General features: G+C 45.5%; 1 protein-coding gene across 5 annotated transcripts in view; it reads right to left on the reverse strand.

Annotated features, from left to right (window-relative positions):
• The window catches only part of LOC134346963 (insulin receptor substrate 1-B-like), a 150,744-nt gene that overhangs the window by 125,810 nt on the left and 8,563 nt on the right, over positions 1-16,371 (reverse strand). For all 5 annotated transcript variants that reach the window (XM_063048869.1, XM_063048870.1, XM_063048871.1 and 2 more), the window contains one exon: positions 353-2,653. In XM_063048869.1, the coding sequence (XP_062904939.1) occupies positions 353-2,653 (2,301 nt within the window). The remainder of the gene's footprint in view (positions 1-352; positions 2,654-16,371) is intronic.

Consider the following 16,371-nt stretch of genomic DNA (forward strand, 5'->3'; position numbering starts at 1 on the left):
TGTTGGCTGGAGTCAGAGCTTTGTGCTTTGGCTTTTGGTGGGGTTACCCATGCCAAACAGGTCAAAGGGTAGAGTACAGATTAAGAGTGGTCCACCGGTCCTCCGGGTTCATGTGTTCAGCTCAGGGCTAACAACCCTGACTGGTAAAACGAGCTTGTTATGGAAGCAGCAATGAAGAATCCTTCTATACAGACAGAGATGGAGGACCTTCATTGCTGCCCAAAACGCCAGCAGTAAGTAAGTATACATATGCAATATTACAACTTTAAAAGGGAAATTTGTAAAATGCAAACTTGGTAAGATTAATCAATTGTAACAAAATGCTGAAATCAGTTGAACGAAAATCACTTACCTTCTTTGTTACTTTTATGGCTTCGTAATTCCTCGGACTTGTGAAAGTCAATGCTGGCATAAGCATTCAACACAGGACTGCTGTTTGCTTGTGCGTAAAGCCTCTGCTGCGCAGTTGATGGTTCTGACTGGCTGCTGTCTGTACCCAGATCCAAATCTATGTAGTTCAGGCCATTCTCGAAGCCAATCGACATGTGACGAGACATCCCCGTGCACGGCTCCTCGGTGACACTCCCACCCCTGCCATCTTCTACTGGCCAGACATTCTCAAAGGACGCCGAGCCACAGCGCCTGGCGTGGTCGGCGGAGGGCACAGGGGGAGGAGGTGCAGGGGACGTGGGCAGAAAGGTCTCGGAGCAGTGGCGTCGTCTCCCCTGAGGATCGACGCGGATCACCCTGGCTCCTCGGTGGCGGTCAGGGCTCAGTTCCGACACGCCAGCGGGCTCCAGGGTGCTTTTGGGAGAAGGACTGATGGTGTGATCCCCGCGCGGTGCCTTGCTGGGTCCCACATTGACGTACTCGGAGGCTGGTGCCGGCAGGTGCTGGAAAACACCGGCTCGGGATCCAGGACTGGGCAGAGTCCGGGTGGTGCGGGTCCCATCCCGGAACTCAATGCAGACGTACTCCCCCGGGCTCTGGGGCTCCGGGCTGTCACGCCGGCGTGGCAGGGTATTTGCTTTGGCCACGTCAATAGAGAGACCAGTCGGGCGGCACCCACCCTTCCTGCCCAGCCTGTGAGCCTGCTGGCCAGAGGCAGACACGGAGGAAAGACGCCGCCCTTCCACCTCCCCCAGGCTGTCACTGCTGCCTCCTGTGGAATAGGAAGAGGAGCAGGAGAGCTGGCCGCAGGAGCCGGCAGGGGCTGGCTGTTTGTAGGAGCGGGGCAGTGAGCGGAAGCCATGGCGAGAGGTGTCCGGGAGCTCGCCTTGCTCTGCGCGGGGAGGGAGTGGGGCATGGGGGCTCTCTGGAGGTGTACTGGAGGCCGAGCGGCTGCCGGGTGACATGTTCATGTAGTCCCCTACTCCATCTCCCAGGCCCAATTTCCGATCGACTGCTCGGGACCAGTCCTCAGGGGAGCAGCTCCCACTGGGCGACATGAGCATGTAGCCCCCTCCACAGCGGTCATCAGGCCGGGGGCCCAGAATCTGCTGGGGAGCCGAGGCACCCTTTGGGTTCATGGCCACGTAATCTCCTCCCTGGCCCTGAGCAGGCACCACCCCGGGCAGCATGGCCATGTACCCATTGTCTACAACATCCTTGCAGGCTCCCTCTGCTGGCTCAGGTGTTCTGGAGGTTCGCCAATTTCCCTTGCCTGCTAAGGCCTGCTTGCTCGGGCCACGCTCCCCCAGCTCCTCCTCGCCCTGACTGCAAGCTCGCCTTAGCACCCGCCGTGGCAGGGCACCCGCCTCAGCTGGAGCTGGCCTGCACAGTGCCACGTAGTCCCGGGGAGGGCCATCCAGTGGGAAGCGCGTGGGGCTGGAGCCCAGCTCCCCCTCGCCGTCAGACGAAGACGGTGGGGAGGAGGAGGCAGAGGGGGAGGAGAAGCCGCGGTCAGCAGTCAAGCCGAAAACCAGGCCTGCGGCACAGGGAGAGCGCCGGGAGTAGGGGTCAGGGGTAGACCTGGTCTGGCCTAGCGGTGGGTGGGCTTTGCTCATCCCCTGCCGGGAGGGGACCAACCCAGTACCAGGGGAGGGGCTAGCAGGGACTTCATCAGCCGACGCAGGGCGGGAGGAGGAGGAAGAAGAAGAGGCTCCGCTGCCGTCACTCGAGGTCCGCGCTCTGGCCGAGTTGCTGCGCTGGGCTGGCGAGGTGGCGTTGCTCCTCCTGGTGGAGAAACCCACCTGGCTGGGTGGCAAGTTGGCCAGGTGGTACCGCCTGGTGGGCACAGATATAGGGTTGGAACTGGACGACTGGCTCTTGCTCCTCAGCCGAAACTCCTCGCTCATGGCCTTCATAGCTTCCAGGATGGTCTCGTGCATGTTCTGGGCGACCACCGAGTCGTCCACCTGCATCCAGAACTCGCCGGGCCCCGTGACGGCCGAGCGGCCCACCTCCACGAAGAAGAAGTTGTCCGAGTGGCCGCAGCGGCGGATGTTCATCAGCTGCAGCACCACGGCCGCGGCATCAGAGTTGAGCTTCACCAAGTTGATAGTCTTCTCGGTCAGGCACAGCCGGTAAATGCCACTCATGTTCCGTGACTGGCCCAGGCCCCGAGGGCGGAGATTGACCTGCCAGACCTCCTTGAAAGCTGGGCCGGGTGCCACAGAGTAGTTAGAGTCTCCATTCTCCACGTGGCCTTTACCTGGAATTAAAAAATAGGACTTAATGATATAGCACAGACTTCTTTCATCACATTTAATGGCAGACAGCAGCGTAGCAAAGCAATTCATAAACTATTTCAACAAAGACATTCAGAATATTGAGAAGCACCCTTTGATCAGCTGCAACACCAGCATTCCTTCTCTAAAGCTCCACCTGCTTCTCCTTGGATATGGGAACAGTAGTAGGAGGACCAGAATCAGAATCAGGTTTAATATCACCGGCACGTGTCATGAAATTTCTTGTATTTGTGAATTACAGCAAGTATATTTAAATAAGCAGTGCCAAAAAAACCAAAAATAAAAGAGGTAGTGAGTTAGTGATCATGGTTTCAATGTCCATTCAGAAATCGGATGGCAGGAGAGAAGAAACTGTTCCTGAATCGCTGAGTGTGTGCCGTCAGGCTCCTGTACCTCCTCCTTGATGGCAGCCATGAGAAGAGGGCATGTCCTGCATGATGGGGCTCCTTAATGATGGATGCCGCCTTTCTGAAGATGTCCTAGATACTACGGAGGCTAGTGCCTGCGATGAAGCTAAGTTAACAACTGTCTGTACCTTATTTTGATCCTGTGAAGTAGCACCCCCCCCCCCACACCCATACCAGGGAAGTTTTGCAAGGGGGTCCCAAGAAATCTTTAATTGGGAATAAAGAAGCACTATTAACTTTTCAATCTAATCCAGTGGTTCCTAACCTTTTTTATGCCATTGGCCAATACCATTACGCAAGGGGCCCTGTGGACTCCAGGTTGGAAACCTCTAATCTAATCTATGCTGAGTTTACCCTGGGTCTGCTTGATGGGACAATCACAGAAAACTCTACTCCATATTTTAGCCTCGGTCAATTAACTCCTACCTAACATACTTCAAATCTAATTTCTAGTTCAATACCGTTCAAGATACAAGATGGTTTATTGTCATTCTTCAGTACACGAGTGTGAGGGAGGACAAAGTGATTGTTACTCTCGGTCTGATGCAGCATTAAAAAAAACAATAATTTGGGGCAGCACGTAGCGTAGTGGCTAGCACAACACTTTAGAGTACAGTTGCCTCGAGGGAGTTTGTACGTTCTCCCCGTGACTGTGTGTGGTTCCTCCAGGCACTCCAGTTTCCTCACACAGTCCAAAGATGTATTGGCTGGTAAGTTAATCGGTCATTGTAAATTGGTCTGTGAGTAGGCTAGGATTAAATCGGGGGATTGCTGAGCGGTGTGACTTGATGGGCCGGAAAGACCTATTCTGTGCTGTATCTCAATAAATAAACAATAAGTAAATAAATAAGCATAAAGCACAAGATTAAAAAACACAATAAATATAAAAGCAATCCTATTAAACATGAGATACAAATAAATGTTGTCATCATAAAGACGAGAGATTCTACAGTTGCTGGAAATCCAGAGCAACACTTCGGGTTTGGACCCTTCTTCAGTCCGGAGGACCTCTAGCATTTTGCGTTGTACACACGGACTGTTTCTATGTACGTGAAGTGATGCTAGGTGATGTAGTGGTGGTGTGATAAGTTAATAGGTGGAGGTGTGATCAGCCTGGTGGCTTAGATGTAACTGTCTTTGAGTCTGGTGGTCCTGGCATGGATGCTATGTAGCCTCGTCCCTGATGGAGTAGGACAAACAGTACATGAGTAGGGTGTGTGGGATCCTTCATGATACTACTCTTAGTAACAAACAATGTAAGCTCAGTTAAATTGATTGTCAGCCTCTCTCAATGTTGGACAGTTTCTGTGCAGTGAAATCTGCTACATGCAAGTGAAAATAAAGTCATAGTCACACAATGGAAATTCAGCTCATCATACCAGTACCAATTCTTTAAAACAGTTAATCTCACTTAGAGTCATAGAAAAGTACAGCACAGAAACAGGCCCTTCTGCCCATCTAATCTGTGCCAAACCATTTAAACTGCCTACTCCCGTCGGCCTACTCTGGGCCCATAGCCCTCTATCCCCTTCCTATCCATGTACCCATCCTAATTTCTCTTAAATGTTGAAATTGAGCTTGCATGCACCACTAACACTGGCAGCTCGTTCCACACTCTCACATGTTCCCCCTCATGGTCTGCTTAAAATTTTCACCTTTCACCTTTAATGCATGACCTCTGGTTGTCATCCCTCCCAGCCACAGCAGAAAAAGCCTGCTTGCATTTACCCTATCTATACCCCTCATGATTTTGTATACCTCTGTCAAATCTCCCCATCTTCTGCGCTCCAGGGAATAAAGTCCCAATTGCTTCCTTTCTCCCTCTTAACCCCCTCCCATCCCTCAGATCATAAACCTATTCAACTCTGGATGATGATCATATAGTTCAAGCTCAGTGAATCTTCTGTGAAGGAGACTGACTCTCAGCATTGTCTGAAAGTCATGATGCTGGCCTTTCCAACTTGCTGAGTCACTCAGCAAATTTGTTTGTGCACCTTGTTTTGTGTGTGGTTTGAATCATCTAATCTCGAAGCACAGAAGCAAGCCATATGGCCTATCATGCCCCGTCAGCTTATTTCCTCCCAGCCCCAGATTCTTTGTCCTCTCCATCCCGATATTCCTTCAAATATTTACCAAAGCTTTTCTTAAAAGTTGCTGCTGCATTTGATTCCTCCAACCGTTTATTAAAGGGATGCATTACCAATAATGAAGTGATAGAGCCTAAGAAAATCTCCCTGATCTTTTATTCCCTTAAAACTGTATTCTTCTGTCAGTAGAAACACCATCAGTGGAACTAGTTTTGCCTTCTTTTCTCTACGAAAACATTTTGAACCACTTCAGGAAACTTCCCTAAGGCTTCTCTGCTCTTAAGCACAACAGCATTGTCACTTGTCTATAACCTCTAATCAATTAAAGGGATGGAAGGGTTCACAAAGTAAATTTATTATGAAAGCACACATATGACACCATATACAACCCTGAGATTCATTTTCTTGCAGGCATTCAGAGTAGAACGAAGAAGTACAATGAAAAACCACAAACAAGGCACAAACTCGACAAGTCAGGAACAGCTTCTTCCCCTCTGCTCCAATTTCTGAATGGACATTGAATCCATGAACACTACCTCACTACTTTTTTATTTCCATTTCCGCACAACTTACTTAATTATTTTATACTTACTGTAATTCACATCTTTTGCTATTATTATGTATCGCATTATACTGCTGCTTCAAAGACAACAAACTTCACCACATATGCTGGTGATATTAAACCTGATTCTGATTGGCAACAACCAATGTGCAAAACACAAACAAACAATAAACAAACAAACAAATGAATAAATCTATAGCACTGAGAACAAGATTTGTGGAGTCCTTGAAAATGAGTCCACAGGCTGTGTTCAGTGATCAGTTCAGTGTTGAGGTGAATGAACTTATCCACAAGCATTTGGGAGCCTGATAACTGAAGGGTCATAAGACCAATAAACCATAAGACATAGGAGGAGAATTCGGCCATCTTGCCCATCGAGTCTGCTCCATCATTTCATGTTCTCGGCCCCAATCTCCTGCCTTCTCCCTGCATAAAGCCTCAACTGTTCCTGAACATGGTGGTGTGTGATCTAAGGCTCCTGTAACACTTTCCCAATGGCAGCACTGAGAACAGAGCAAGGCCTGGATGGGGGGGGAGGGGGGGGAGTTTTAAAAATCAAGGCCTGCTCAACTGAGCAGTAGAGATGGGAGGGCAGAGGAAGCAGTGAACACAAGGGTGATGGATCAAAGTTCAAAGTAAACGTATTATCAATGTACATATATGTCACCATATATAACCCTATGATTAATTTTCTTGTGGGCATACTCAGTAAATCTATAGAATAATAAACATAACAGAACCAGTGAAAGACTGCCCAACTAGGGTGTTCAACCAGTGGAAACAAGAACAAACTGCGCAAGTACAAAAAGAAGAAAGAATAATAATAAATAAATAAGCCATAAATAGCAAGGACATGAGACGAAGAGTCCTTGAAAGTGAGTCCGTTGGTTGTGGGAACATTTCAATGATGGGGCGAGTGAAGTTGAGTGAAGTTATCCCTTTAGTTCAAGAACCTGCTGGTTGAGGGGTAGTAACTGTTCCTGAGCCTGGTGGTGTGAGATTAACAATGGAGGAAGACACCAAATATAGTCTCCCTTTTGGCTCTAAAGGTATATGCACTTGTTGAGGTACAGAGCTATTATACAGATCATATATCGTCACCATCCAATGCATTTGGTCGCGGGAAATTAGTTTGTAAAGCTTATGCGAATTTACAACCCTCGTTGCCTGGCCAATTTTCACCTTCCCAGCCCATGAAACCTCCAAGAGGACCATGACCTTATGGTTTGGAGGCTTGTGTGCCTCAAAGACCCAGAGACCTGTACTGGCTGGAGACAGGGCTTTTGGTTGGGTCGCCCATGCCAAACAGGCCAAAGGGTAAAGGCCAGACTAAGAGTGCTCCACCAGTCCTCCAGGTTGGGGGGTTGAGCACAGGGCTAACAATCCTGAACAGTCAAACAAAACTGTTACAGAAACAGCAATTAAGAATTCTTCTATATCTGAACACGATGGTATTCCTGGGTCTCAACCCGGGACTTACATGGCTGACAGTAGTGAAAATCCACAGAAAGCTACTGACACAATGAATACCACCAGATTTGGAGGACCTTCATTGCTGCCCTAAACACCAGAGGCATAACGGGTAGTAAGTAAGTACGCAAATCCCAGCCCATGGAACACAAAACCCATTTTTACGGAATCCTTAAATGGCTGGACATAGACAGGGGTTAAATAGTGATTTTACAAAATACAATAATATCAGCTAACAGGAGCAGATAATTTACCCAACAGGTGTAAGTTAGTATTAATGCCTCAGGTGAACCTTGGGGCAAATAAAGAGCAAAGAACTGATTTCACCCTCAAACATATTCAGCTTCTGTAGACATATCTCTGATATTTGCCTCAGAGCAGGCAATTCTGAACTTTAATCTCCTCATACCCTCTGGATAAAGAGGGTTACCTTTCCCAGCTGGATTGTTTATTATTTATTTATTGAGCTGCAGCGTGGAATAAGCCCTTCTGGCCCTTCGAGCCACACCGTCCAACAACCCCGTGATTTAATCCTAGCCTAATCACGGGACAATTTACAATAACTAATTGGTACATCTCTAGACTGTGGGAGGAAACTGGAGCACCCAGAGAAAAGCCATGCATTCCATGGGAGGGATATCGGAATTGAACTCCATACTTTGATGCCCCAAGCTGCAACAGCGTTGCACTAACCGTTCTGCTACCGTGGTTTATTAGTGATCTTGCACTGACAGACCCACCCCCCCCACCCGCCCAAATCTGGACTCCACTTTTCCTCAATATTTTTACTGTCTACCTTATCAACCCCATTCACGTTTGGTCCTTTATCAAACCACCTTTTAGCCTCTAGGAAAAAGATATTCAGACTATTCAGATTATTATTGGATCACCTCAGTTATTGCCAAGAGCCGCAGCTTATTCCAATGTACCTGACTTTTATAACTGCTTAGTTCTGATATTTTCATTGCAAATATTTCTTCTTACACCACCCCCAGTGCCCTTGTATAAACAAGACTTTCCCCGAAATTTCCTATTGACTTTATTGATGAGAATTCCACTTTCGGTCCACTTAAAAACTGAAGAGCCCCCCATTGGGAAAAGTTTTTAAAAATCAGCCTGCACCTTGCGGTAAAAGATATAGTGGGAGTCAAAGCAGCAAGAGAAGATGTGGCTCAGACATTTTAACCTTGATTCAACATCTATCGCGCGTAGGAGTACTTAGATTAAACAAATACACATATATACATAAATACAAAGAGAGATTCTATTCACAGCAAGTAGCAAAAGAAAGATTGGACCAAGAAAAATAACATTTACTCCCTCAAGTCTGATCTGCATGCTGACCAATACATTCAGTACATCTATTTGTTTTACTTCCGTAACCATTAACACTCTTGTCTAACATAAATTTAATAATCGCAGATTTGAAGTTTATAGAAGGCTCCTAGTTTCAAAGCACTGTTCCAGATTTTCCTACTTTGAGGAAGAAGATAAATCATAAGGTTACAAGGATAGAGCTGAGGTAAATGGAACTGAGTGGAGGATCAATGATTCAAAGTTTAACGTTCAAAATAAATGTTATTATCAGAGTACACATATGTCACCATATACAACCCCAAGAGTCATTTTCCTGCGGGCACACTCAGCAAATCTATAGAATCGTAATTACTGTATAACAAGATCAGTGAAAGATCAATCAGAGTGCAGAAAACAACAAATTGTGCAAATGCAAATATAAATGACAAGAAAGTGAGATAACAAGATAAAATATCCTTAAAGTGAGATCACTGCTTATGGAAACACCTCAATGCATGGGTAAGTGAGTGTAGTTATCCCCTTTGTTGAAGGGCAGTAACTGTTCTTGAACCTGGTGCTGTGAGCCCTGAGGCTCTTGTACCTTCTGCTTGAGAGCAGCAGCAAGAAGGGAACAAGTCCTGTGTGGTAGGGGTCTCTAAAGACAGATGCTGCTTTCCTATGACAGCATTTCATATAGATGTGCTCAATAGTTGCAAGGGCTTTACCCATGATGTAATGGGCTGAATCCACTACCTTTTGTGGGATTTTCTGTTCAAAGGCATTGGCGTTTCCAAACCAGGCCATAATGCAGCCAATCAATACACTCTCCACTACACTTCTATAGAAGTTTCTCAAAGTTTCAGATGTCATGCCAAATCTCCACAGATCCCCAAGTCTAATTCAACTTCCCACATTCCAGGCTATAACTTTCTTCTGGGTGAAGAAATACTTTCTAACATCGTGTAGGTCAAAATAAGGAAAAATTCAAGGATGTGCTCGAAACCTGCCTGACGAAATACAACATTTTCACTAACTCCATGAAATCTCTGATTCATGAACACACCATACAGAAACAGCATTCGGAATTACAAAGATAACTTGGGGTACATGCATCAGAAGGCCTGCGCGAATGCTGGAAAGAATGTACCATCTTACAGACTATACACTCACCCGTCTAACCAGCACATCCTGCACCATCTATAGTTCACATTGGCCTTATCAGCCACCTCACAACCCACAAGACCAGAGGGGAAGCATGTCAACCTCAATCATGGGAGACTCTCAAAGGAGATAAAGATATTAAAAATAAACCAAAGAAAGTCAGTCATTTTTTTATATAAACATGATAATCCTTGTTTCCAAATCTTGAAAAGAGGATTTAAAAAAAAGTGCTGCCCTTCGATAAAAAACACTTTCCACAATTAACCATGAGCTGGCCCCTAAATGAAAACATCTCTCCAAGACTACAACCTAGCTTAAAGCTGAAGTCTAAACATAAATTCACATTCCAACTCAGTCAGAGAACACTACAGGCAAACCACAAATCTAGAGTTACCACAACAGCTGATGATCAGAGTTTTTTTTTGTTGTGTAGCATAGGCAAGCAACAATTCTTTTAAGGGTATTTTTCACCCTGAATTAATTTAACAAATCTTTCTGAAATTCACACATAGAGTTTTCCATGGATCATATAAAATAAATAAAGCAGATTTTCCCCAATTTTCCAATCTGAAAAGTTGAGATTTTCTGTCACCCAACAATTGCCAGACACGATAGACTGGCGTCCTATCCGGGGGGTGGGGGGTGGAGGGGGGAGTCTCGTACTCTCAGTTGCTTCACGCCATGAAAACCGGCATAAGCACCGGCCTGATGGGCCACAAGGCTCGTGACAGACTTTAATAACAATTGCCACAAGCAGTTACTAACTAGTCAATCAAATAGTTATATGACCATAAGACCATAAAACATAGGAGCACAATTATACCATTTGGCCCATCCAGTTTGCTACACCATTTCGTCATGGTTGATCCATTCTCCTCTCAGCCCTAATGTCCTGCCTTCTCACAATAACTATGCATGCTCTGATGTATCAAGAATCTATCAACCTCTGCCTTAAATATACCCAATGACTTGGCCTCCACAGCTGCCTGTGGCAATGAATTCCATACATTCATCACTCTCTGGCTAAAGAAATTCCTTCCCACCTCCGTTCTAAACAGACGTTTCTCTATTCTGAGGCTGCGTCCTCTGGCCCTAGACTCCCCCATCATAGCAATCATCCTCTCCACATCCACTCAATCACGGCCTTTCAACATTCGATAGGTTTCAATGAGATCCCCCCCCCCCATTCTTCTGAATCCCAGTGAGTACAGGCCCAGCCATCAAACGCTCCTCATATGACAAGCTTTTCAATTCCAGAATCAATTTTGAGAACCTCCTTTGAACCCTCTCCAATGTCAACACATCCTTTCTCAGATAAATCCCAAAACTGCTCACAATACTCCAAGTGAGACCTCACCACTGCTTTATAAAGCCTCAAACATTACATCGAATCCTCAAATTTCTGGTAATGCCCTCCCCCTCCCGTCTCCTTCACCATTACCCATTCCCATCTCTCGCCTTATCACCTTACCTGCCCATCACCACCCTCTGGTGCTCCTCGCTCTTCCCTTTCTTCCATGGCCTTCTGTCCTCTCCTATCAGATTCCCCCTTCTCCAGCCCTTTATCTCTTTCACCAATCAACTTTCCAGCTCTTTACTTCACCCCCTCACCCCTCCCGCGGTTTCACCAGCCACCTACTACCTTGTATTTCTTCCTCCCCTCCCCCCACCTTCTTACTCTGGCTTCTCATCTTTTTTCTCCAGTCCTGATGAAGGGTCTCGGCCTGAAATGCTGACTGTTTATCCTTTTCCATAGATGCTGTCTGGCTAGCTGAGTTCTTCTAGCATTTTGCGTGCATTGCTCAACATTACATCCTTGCTTTTATATTCTAGTCTTCTTGAAATGAATGCCAACATTGTATTGGCCTTCCTCCTCACCAACTCAGCCTGCAAATTAACCTTTAAGGAATCCTGCACTGGGACTCCCAAGTCTGTGTGCCTCAGAGTTTTGAATTTTTCTCTCCATTTAGAAAATCGTCTACACTTTTATTTCTTCTACCAAGGTGCATGACCATACACTTCCCATCCTATTATTCTGTGATTACGCCCTCAAATCAGTGACGGAATGTAGCCTCTTCTCAGTTTTTAAAATCACTCTTGTCACTTGCTGAACTGGATCGAGACAGCTGGCTTCAGCTTCCAGACAAAATCTCACCATCTGCCCGAATATCCTGTCGCACTGATTTCTCCCGCTACTGTATTGTGCGTGGTTGGTGAGTGGAACAGAGAAGTGATATTCAGGTGAATTCAGCCAGGCACAAAGATTTCACAGTTGCTTTGTCAGTGTAATGTGGGCAGGTGGGGAGAGGCTACTTGGATACTTCCTGTACAAATCCAACAGCACACTTAAAAGCTCTTCGCAATGTTTTGAAATTCTAAAATCAGAAAGTGATTCAGAATCAGAATCAGATTATCACCAGCATATGTATTGAAATTTGTTGTCTTTGCAGCAGCTGTACAATGAAATACATAATAATAGAGGGGAAAAACTGTGAATTACAGTGAGTACATATATATATGTGTGTGTGTAATTAAATCATTAAATTATATTAGTGCAAAAATAGAAATAAAAAAGTAGTGAGGTAGTGTTCATGGTTTCAATGTCCATTCAGAAATCGGATGGTAGAGGAGAAGAAGCTGTTTCTGAATCGCTGAGTGTGTGCCTTCAGGCTTCTGCATCTCCTACCTGATGGTAACATTGAAAACGAGGCATGAGCTGGGTGATGGGGGTCCCTTAATGATGGACATTGTTTTCTGAGACATCACTCCTTGAAGGTGTCCTGGATACTACGGAGGATAGTGCCCATGATGGAACTGACTGAGTTTACAACTCTCTGCAGCTTATTTCGACCCTCTGCAGTAGCCCCCACCCACCATACCAGACAGTGATGCAGCCAGTTAGAATGCTCTCCACCATACATCTGTACAATATTGCGAGTGTTTTCGATGACATACCAAATCTCCTCAAACTCCTAATGAAATATAGCCGCTGTCTTGCCTTCTTTGTAGCTGCATCAATATGTTGGGTCCAGGTTAGGTCCTCAGAGATATTCACAGATATTAATGTGTCCTCTTCCTTTCCTTCCTACTATCCATCTTCCACTATCTGGAGACTCAGCCAGCTCCATCACAAGCACAAACCTTTCGACTGGAGGTCACCTGCAACAGGCAGCCTTCATCACTAGAGACCCTTACCATCCAGGTCATGCTCTCTTCTCATGACTGCGAACAGGGAGAGGTTCAGGAGCACAAAGGCGTACACATAATGTTTTAAGAACAGCTCCTTCCCCACTGCCATCAGAATTCTGAATGGACATTGAATCTGAAAACACTACCTCACTATTTTTGCTTTCTTGCACTATTTTTCATATATCTCTTATTGTAACTTACAGGAATGTTTATGTCTCACACCATATAAATTTCACGACATTTGCCAGTGATTCTCTTCCAAGAGGACCACAACCTTGTTGAAGGGTTTGGAGGCTTACGTGCCTTAATGACCTGGAGAACTATACTGCCTGCAGTCAGGGCTTTATGCTTTGGCTCTTGGTAGGGTCACCCATGCTAAACAGGCCAAAAGGTAGAGGCCAGACTAAGAGTGACCCAACAGTTCTCCAGGTTTGGGGTTCAGCTGAGGGCTAACAACCCTGACTGGTCAAACAAAATTGTTACAGAAACAGCAAGGAAGAATCCTTCTACATCTGATGTGATGGTATTCCTGAGTCTCCACCCAGGACGTGCAAAACTGACCGTAGTGAAAACCATGAGGAAGCTGCTCACACAATGAAGGAAGCCCTGAACACCACCAGAGATGAAGGATATTCACTGATGCCCTAAACACCCGTGGAGTAACAGGCAGTAAATAAGTAGGTCAGTCAGTGATTCTGATTCTCAAGAAAACACTTGAATTTCTGTCATAAATCAGTAGAACAGTCACGGAGTGGGGGTCTCAGAATAAGGCTGCTGCTTTCCTAATGAATAGATCTGTTGTCTTAATCTTTTAAAGATATCTTATTCTGTCCTTCCTTAGAGCTAATGTACAATTTATGTGAACACTGTAATTTTAAAAAATACTCTGCCCCTCCAGATTACTCCTCCTACTTTTTGAACTATAGGCTGCAGGCAACACCATGCATATTGGTAACTATTGTTAACTCCGTACATATCATTAAACAGTCCAAGCTTAGATGCAAAAGAAAACTCTCGCTGCACTGTCCCATCCCTCAGGACAAGACACAAAGTAAAGTTCCCTCTGTGTAGCTACACATTCCCAATGCAGCAGCAGCAGAAGTCCGATGGAGAACAGAGCTTCCTCTCTATACTATCCTGTTACACACTCCAAAAGGCAGGAACAGCATCAGTTACAGATTGAATCTCTCTCTGTACTCACAGAGCAGACACAGCACGAGTTAGATGCAGAGTGAAACTCCCTCTATACTGTACAATGATACACTCCAGGACAGCGACAGTACGGGTTAGATAAAGAATGAACCACCTTCCAAACTGTCCCATCACACACTCCCAGGTCAGAGACAGCATGGATTAGATGCAGAGTGAAACTCCATATACACTGTCCCATTACATGGATAGTATATCACAATAGCACATCAATTCCTCCTATCCCCAGTGCTGAGCTTTTAGTCCAAAGGCAGCACTTACAACCTGCAGACAGAATGCAGATGAGTTGGCATGGAGACACTGACACCCATAAGAAACCAGTCAATACAAGCTTGTACCAGGCAGAGACAGGATCAATATCCAACTGCACAGCCTCAAAGATCAATCGATCAATCAGTTAGTGACAACATTCTCTGACTTATACAAAAAGCAACGAAATCAGAAATCAAGTTTGCCACATGGAAACGAGTGAGGGAGAAAATGAAATGAACTTTTAAAAAATGCATCAGAGAATGGTCAAATACATAAACAGCTATTTACAACATCAAAAGTCCATTCAAGTCAATGGACTGTTGTTCATTTCAGCCAAACACCACATCTTTCTGTTCATGTGTCATTAACTTCTCACTTCCCTTGAAGGCACCTGCACCCACGTCACCTGCAGCAATCATTTGGGAGCAAGCACCCTACTTCCACTGATCTCTGGTTCAGGATGTTACATTACAATTATACGGAGCACTGGTGCAAATGTATCTGGAGTGTGAAGCACAATTTTAATCTCCTTATTGAAAAAATTGAGACCCTTGCTAAAGAGGGGACATGGAGAAGGTTCACCAGTCTGGTTCTTGAGATTGGTGGTCTATCATATCAGGAGCAGTTAACTAGCATCTATTCTCGAGGGTTTAGCAGAGTACAAAATCTCATTAAAATATAAAAAGTATTATTGGGGGCCAAACAGGGATAATTTTCAGAAAGATAAGAAATTGGAATTGCGGGAATCTAGAACAAACAAAATAAAGAACTACTGGAGGACCTTAACAGATTTGAAACATTAACAAGAGAAAATCTGCAGATGCTGGAAATCCAAACAACACACCCAAAATGCTGGAGGAACTCAGCAGGCCAGGCAGCATCTATGGAAAAGAGTACAGTTGGCGTTTCAGGCCAAGACCCTTCAGCAGGACTGGAGAAAAATAGTTGAGTAGATTTAAAAGGTAGGGGAGGGGAGGGGAAAACACAAGGTTATAGGTGAAACTGGGTGGGGGAGGGGTGAAGTAAAGAGCCGGGAAGTTGATTGGTGGAAAAGATACAGGGCTGGAGAAGGGGGAATTTAATAAGAGAGGACAGAAAGCCATGGAAGAAAGAAAAGGGGGAAGAAGCACCAGAGGGAGGCAATGGGCAGGCAAGGAGATAACGTGAGAGAGGGCAAAGGGGATGGTGAATGGTGAAGAATTGGGGGGGGGGGTGATGGGAGGAGGTGGGGCATTACAGGAGTTTGAGAAATCAATGTCATGCCATCAAGTTGGAGGCTGCCCAGACAAAATATAAGGTGTTGCTCCTCCAACCTGAGTGTGGACTCATCACGACAGTAGAGGCCACGGATTGACATATCAGAATGGGAATGAGAATTCCTCATTCTCCAGCCCTGTATCTCTTTTACCAATCAACTTTACAACTCTTTACTTCACCCCTCCCTTCCCAGTTTCACCTATCACCTTGTGTTTCTTCCTCCCAAACCCCAAACTTTTAAATCTACTCATCTTTTTTTCTCCAGTGCTGCTGAAGGATCTGGGTCCGAAATGTTGACTGTACTCTTTTTCGTAGATCTGAAACATCAACTCTCTGTTTCCTTCCACAGATGTTACATGAGCTACTGAGGTCTTCCAGCAGGCTATAGGGTGAATTTTCCCTGGCTGAGGGTCCTAGAAGAAGACCACTTACGACAGAGCTGGTGAGAAATTCTTTGGTTCATTGAAATCCTACATCCCAGACAACCGTAGGTGTCCAGTCATTGCACTAAAAGATAGCAGACATCAAGATATTAGAGCAGGGGTTCCCACCCTTTTTTATTCCAATCAGCCTTACCATCAACTGAGGGGTCCATGGACCCCAAGTTGGGAACCCCTGCAATTGAGGGATACAAGCACTGAGTAGGAAATCAGAGTAGAGGTGGAAGATCATCTAGAGTTTTGCTGATTGATAGACCAGCCTTGAGAAGTTGAATTGTCTATTTCTGGTTGTATTGACGTTTTGCTCTTAGATTCCCTTTTCCTTTATTAATGACTACTGTACATCCTTGA

This window comes from Mobula hypostoma, chromosome 5 (assembly GCF_963921235.1).
Source record: "Mobula hypostoma chromosome 5, sMobHyp1.1, whole genome shotgun sequence".
In the NCBI taxonomy this organism is placed as follows: Eukaryota; Metazoa; Chordata; class Chondrichthyes; order Myliobatiformes; family Myliobatidae; genus Mobula; species Mobula hypostoma.